The sequence below is a fragment of the Gracilinanus agilis genome, chromosome 5, assembly GCF_016433145.1.
Source record: "Gracilinanus agilis isolate LMUSP501 chromosome 5, AgileGrace, whole genome shotgun sequence".
NCBI lineage: Eukaryota > Metazoa > Chordata > Mammalia > Didelphimorphia > Didelphidae > Gracilinanus > Gracilinanus agilis.
In genome coordinates this window covers 171,273,378-171,280,110 of record NC_058134.1, presented here as the reverse complement: position 1 = coordinate 171,280,110, position 6,733 = coordinate 171,273,378, and the positions used below count along the sequence as shown (strand labels likewise).

The window sequence follows — 6,733 nt, the reverse complement described above, 5'->3', positions numbered from 1 at the left end:
GTTCTTTTCTAAATCTCTAATTCTTCTCTTTGGCATCTCCTATGCACTCGATCATATTTTAACTTGTCTTATAGTTGTGTGTGTGTTGTTAACTTTGAGGGCATAGACTGTCATTTTTCATCACTGGTTTCCCAGCCCTTAGCACTGTACTTAGTACATAAAAGGTGCTTAATAAATGTATGTTTAATTGAATTAAATTGAGGAGAGGAAGGCCAGCAACCCACAAGTAGGGCTGATTCTGTGTTTTGAGAAAAATTAGACATACCAAAGGTGTAATAAAAATATCTTCTACGGCATTTAAAAATATATCCATATATAAACTACCCTAATGTTCAATGCCCCTTTGATACAAATGTGTGATACCTAGGCTCCACTAACTTGAGGCTGCCCAGCAACCCTTCTAGCTCCCAAAGGAGACAACTTACAAAACCAAATCCCAAGAGGGCTGGCTTTTGGGCACAGCATCTTGAGTTACACTTTAAGGTAGCTGGCATGGGGGTGCTCTTGTTTTAGAGAGTTGATATGAGGAATCTGACCTCCTGGGGAGGACAGTTTCTCACTAAGTTTTCGGTTCATCAGCTCCATGCGGCGGCTATTCTTCTTTGCCTGGCGCAGGGATCTCTTGACTTTCTTCACCCTGTCTCGAAGCTGCTTGTTGCGTTTCTCCAGGGTGGCCACCTTCTGCTGCAGTTTCTTCACATGGTCTTCTTCCTCAAAGAGGGCCTTCTGTACTGATGAGCACATGAGCTGCAGAAAGGACAGCAAAGAATAAATTAAAGAATAAATGTCCAGAAACCCCTTTGTAGGGAAGCACTTTCATATTTTTAAATCACATTTCTATAATACTTTAAGTTTGGCATTAATTTCCTCATAACAATCATGTGAGGTAAATGGGGCAAGTATTATTCATCATTCCCATTTTGAAGGTGAAAAAAATAACAGTTGAGTAGAGATCAAAATCCTGGCATTGGAAGGGACCTCAGAGAGCATTTAGTGCAAACATCTTATTTTGGAGATGAAAAAAGGAAAGTCCAGAGAAATTAAGGAACCACCCCAAGGTCACATACATAATGTCAGGAGCAGGTTCCTCAGTCAGGATTTTTTCCATTATACCATCCTGACTTGCTCAAGGTCACAAGCTCAGTAAGTGACAAAGAGACAGAGTTCAAATCCAAGTCTCTTCTGCCCTTAATAGTAACCCATTATCTCTTACCATACCACTCTTGGCACACTGGACTTGAGTTCTGACCCTAGGCAAGACTTGTTCTGGTATTTAGTTAGGAATGTGGCAACTTCCTACTTAGGTTCATTTTATCATGGGTGTTGACCATCAGTAGGATGGCCAGGTGGTACAATGGATAACCTGCTGGGAGTTCAGATCTGGCCCCAGACACTTAATAGTTGGGTGACCTTCAGTAAGCCACTTAACTACTACCTGCCTCAGTTTCTTCATATGTAAAATGGGGATGACAATAGCACTTATCTTCCAGGGTGGTTGTAAGGATCAGAGATAATAACTATAAATGCACTTAGCATCGTGCCAGGGCAAAAAGTTGCACAAGTGCAACATAAATGTTTGCTATTATTAATTATTATCAAACTATTATAAAAAAAAATCAACACTCACTTATTAAGCATCAACTATATGCCAGACGCTGTGCTTCATGCAGGGGATATAAATAAAATTAATGGAACAGTATCTGATTTGGACTGCCTTGCTAGCTACCAATAAAATTATAGAAAGAGACTTTGGGGAGACCGGGAAATAAGGAGAGTAAACCAAAAAGCAGCCCTACCCCTGAGTAAACTTGATCATTTTGAACTCTAATATGTTGTCTTATTTTTGAGTGTTTTCCCCTTAATCTTTCTGGAAAGTTACAAAAGAAATATTCTACTGGCTTAGTTGAATTAAAGGAAGGTAATAAAGATGGTAGAGCTATTATTTCAGAAGATCTGGAGTTTGAATTTATTAGAAGAAACCTTGAAGAAAGTAGTCTGGGTTTCACTGGAGAATGCTGTCCCCCATCTTGCCATTCTCTAATTCTCAAATACTATTCCCCAAATGTTAGGAGTCCAATTTGGGAGTCCACCATCAATGGGAAAACTGCTGTGAGCCAATGGACAATATGTCCAACACTGCCCTCTCCTGGCTAGATCGAGGCCCTTCCCTAGGAGAGGAGGGAGTGACGCCTCCCACACATTCCCTCCAATTGGGACATTTTGGATGCACACTAAGTCACAACACTTTCATGGGCTCATAGAGGTTTTTCTACTAACATATTTTGCTGCTAGGATTCAAATAATCACTAGGAGAAGGGAGTAAGGAGGAACTATCAAATGGAAGAAAGACAACTTCTGGGCTGGGGAATTTTAAGTGGATATGTGTGTGTCCAGACTCTAAAGGAGCTGAAGCCAAGAGCATTACAGAATTTTATATCCAAGAGACATTCAAGTGATGTTTTTAGAATATTCTTCGAAAGCTCCACTGTCTGACATAAATAAAAAAATAAATATTTATCTAGCTAGCATTCCTCTTTTAAGGACTTCAAAATACTTTACAGGAATTTAGTAGATCTGGGGCCAGCTGTTCCCCTTCTGTAATGAAGATCAAAGAGGAAATAAATTTAAGTTGCCGGAGAATTAGCAAATGAGCCTTAAAAAAGAACTTCTTGACTTTCTATGAGATCAATGAACTAATATATTTTAAAGTAATTTGTAACTTTAAAGCATTATAGAGCTGCTAACTATTCTTACTCTTATTATTATTGAGGCTGTTACTCTATGGACAATAACGCAGAATTTGGCCTATCTGCTTGGAATAATCTCCCAGAATTCCCAAATAAATTATTACCTTACCCTTTAAAACCAGAAAGGAGGCTGGATAAACAAAACAGCCACAGATTTGTTCAGTGGTTTATCCAATGCTACTGGTTGCTCTGGGCAGCTAGAGTCAGGAAGACTCATCTTCCTCAGTTTAAATCTGGTCTCAAACACTTACTAGTTGTGTAACCCTGAGCAAGTACTTCACTTAACCTTGTTTGCCTCAGTTTCCTCATCTGTCAAATGAGCTGGAGAAGAAATGATAAACCACTCCAGTATCTCTGCCTAGAAAATGCCAAGTGGGTCATGAAGAGTCAGACCAGACTGAAATGACTTAAAAATAACAACAAACCAAGGACAGTTACAATAAAGCCCAAGATCTTCTTTCTCCTGTTTCAGTGCTCTAGCAGTAAACTAGGCTATTTCTTTAGTTAAGTTTGTGTTTTCAAGAAATCTGCATTATAACAAGTCTAGGATATGTCTATGATGCTTAGCCAAATGTAATAGTGAAATCAATGGGAGTAGTACCAACTGGGAATCAGGGAGTCATTACTTTCCCACTAACTAGTTGCGTGACTTTCCTTTTTCTGAGTTTCAGCATCTAATGTTCCTTCCAGCTCTAAATCTGTAGAAATTCTATGATTCAGTAAGTGTCTAAATTAAGAATTCAGAATCCAACTCATCACAGAAATATCTGCTTCTCCAATTAAAGGGGGGCAGGAATTTTTTGAGGAGAGAACTTCTCAATGCATCTCTTCAACAGTCTTCTATCTCTGTCTCTCTGTCTCTCCATCTCTGCCTCTGTCTGTCTCTTTTCAGATGAAAATAAATCATTTAAGAAAATTTCTCCCTTTTTTCCCCTCTAAAGGTTACTACTTGTTATTTTTCCATCTAGTTTCATAACTTTTTTTTTTCCTTCAGTAAACCCATTGGGGAATGGGAAAAGCCAATGAGTGCTATAATGGATAACACTGCATTTTCTTTGGAGAGACACCAGAAAAGAAAAACACAAAACCACTCTACAGAATAGCCCAATAGCACTGGCAGCGGCAGCACATTGCTACTGTCCAAAACTCTTGGCTCTTTGACAGACCTAGTCCAGCACTCTGATGACAATGGAACTTTTCTGACTGGAAAAGAAGTCATCACCCAGCCTGAACTGGTTATTTAACACGGAACATCTCCCTTAGGAAGCAGTGAGTGGTCCCTCAGTGATACTAGAGAGGGTTGGGACAGGAGGCCATGCTCTCTTCCTTTTGACAAGTGGAGACCACACATTGTTGCTTGAGGGGCTACCCAAGCTTAATCCTTTGCCATCCTTATGGCCATAGGCAGGGATTTCAGAAAGAGGCCAAGACTGGTGCCTAAAGTGCCAAAAAGAGTAAAAATTACTTTACCAACATGGAGTAAACTTCCCGTGACCTTTCTTTGGTCCCCAGTGTGCACTCGAATAACAGGACAAACCCATGGAAACTTCTCCCCTCTATTATAATTTAATGGTTCCCTATTCACTCTCTGAACTTTCCAGGCACCCCCTTTCTAGGTTATGGGCAAGTTAAAAACCTTGTCCATACTGATAGGAATGAATTTGTTCCGTGCTGACATGTGCTAAGCGCTGAGCATCCAACTTAGTCAATTTTCATTCTTCAAATCTTTCACATTTAAGCATTTTTATCAACTATTCATCCATTTATCAGGAAGCATTTCTATTGGAATCTCACTATATAGCTAGCATTGTCTACAATAATGTCCCTAAGGAAAAGGATACTATTTTAGGCTCTAAGAATAATCAAGTCTAAATTCGTCCTCTAAGTAATCATTACGTGGGTCCTAGAACGAATGCACTTGGACACAAAAACATGCACTGTGGAACATATATAGCTCCTCATTATTATGGAGTTTATGATCCACATAAAACAACAAAGCCAATACACATGTGGAATATTTTCTGAAATATAAAAATTGAAAGCCAGAGATTACAAGCTAGAAACCATACACAAACATACACACAGTTTGGTTTTTTATTTAACATCCTGTTTCTGATCTTTTCATTTAATTCAATTCAATTCAATTATCATTTTTATCTTCTCTGTGTAAGGCAGGATGCTGAATACTAATGATAGATAAAGGGGCAGCTGGGTAGCTCAGTGGATTGAGAGTCAGGCCTAGAGATGGGAGGTTCTAGGTTCAAATCCAGTCTCAGACACTTCCCAGCTATGTGACCCTGGGCAAGTCACTTGACCCCCATTGCCCACCCTTACCACTCTTCCACCTAAGAGCCAATACACAGAAGTTAAGGGTTTAAAAAAATGATAAATAAAATAAATAAAAACATCCCTTTCCCTCAGGGAGCTTATATACTAATCTTAGGTAGCAGGAAAACAAAGACACATAAAGAATTTAAAGAAAGAAAATGCAGAGGTGAGGAAGGTGGGTGAAGGTAATCCAGGAACAGAGGGATGAGTTAAAAGGATCAAAGAAAATGGAAAAATGAAGATTTAGATGAAACAAAAGACTACCTGGCTCAATGTGAACAGAGGATCCTGACCAATTTATTACTATGATATTCTTTATCTAGAACTCTTGCTCATTCCTATCACTTTTCTACCTTTTATTTTTTTTTAACCCATATCTTCTGTCTTGGAATCAATACTACGTATTGATTCCAAGGCAGAAGAGAAGTAAGGGTTAGGCAATTGGGGTTAAGTGACTTGCCCAGGACCACACAGCTGGGAAGTGTCTAAAGCCAGAGTTGAACTTGGGAACTCCAATCTCTAGGCCTGCTGCTCTATCCACTGAGCCACCCAGCTGTCCCTCCTAACATCCTCCTACCCCTTTCAAAGCTTTAATCTACCCGGTCATGTTAGGCTACTAGGCTATAACCTAGAATATGGAAAATCCTTTAAAAATTTCTTTCAATTACATATAGAAACAATTTTTATCAATTGTTTTCTGACATTTTGTGATCCAAATGATCTCCTTCCCTTTCTCCCCCCTCTTTGAAATGGTAAGAAATCTGCTATGTTATACCAGTGCTGTGATATACTACATATTTCCAAATCCCTCATGCCATAAGACACATATTTCACATATTAAAAAAAAATCTCAAAAGGGGAAAATTCTATCTGCATTCAGATTCCACCAGGTCCTTCTATGGCCGTGAATGGTATTTTTCATCATGTGTCCCTTCAGGTTATCTTGGACCCTTGCATTTCTGATAATAGTTTAAAATCCTTCATAGGCGATCATTGTAAAATATTCATTACTATATACAATGTTCTCCAGGTTCTACTTACTTCTTTTTGCATCAGTTCATATAAGAAAAATGAAAAATGCTATTTACATTCATAAAAGGATCTGTTGGTGTCTGAATAAAGACTGAGGCATACGTTATATCTTATGGCACAATCACATTCTATTATAACCAAATACCACAACTTGTACAGCCATTCCCCAACTGATGGACAACCAGTTCCACTACACAAAGAGCTGCTATAAATATTTTAGAACATATACATCCTTTTCCTTTTTCTTTGATCTCTTTGTAGTATTAATATTGTATTTGTAGTAGTAGTATTGCTGGGTCAAAGGGTATGCATAGTTTTATGGCCCTTTGGGCATGGCTCCAAATTGCTCTCCAGAGTGGCTGTGTCAGTTCACAGTTCCACCAAGAGAGAATTATTGTCTAAATTTTCCCAGGTCCCTTAATATGGATATTTCTTGAAGTTTCTATTGTTTCCACCTAAATTGAAATTCTGTGGTGAGATGGGAAAGACTTCTAAGTCAATAAAACCAAGTTCTTCTAAATTGTTTTACAAAAGAAAAAAATCCATCATGATCCTAAATGGCCACTGGTAAGATAAACTTAAAAAAAAAAATCTCTAGGGAGTGTAGCAACACATCCAGTTACCCT

General features: G+C 38.6%; 1 protein-coding gene across 1 annotated transcript in view; it reads right to left on the bottom strand.

The window, feature by feature from the left end:
• Positions 1-471: 471 nt before the first annotated feature.
• Positions 472-6,733, bottom strand: part of CCDC3 (coiled-coil domain containing 3) — a 120,821-nt gene continuing 114,559 nt past the window's right edge. Inside the window, exon 3 of the mRNA XM_044678517.1 lies at positions 472-747. Within this exon, the coding sequence (XP_044534452.1) occupies positions 472-747 (276 nt within the window). The remainder of the gene's footprint in view (positions 748-6,733) is intronic.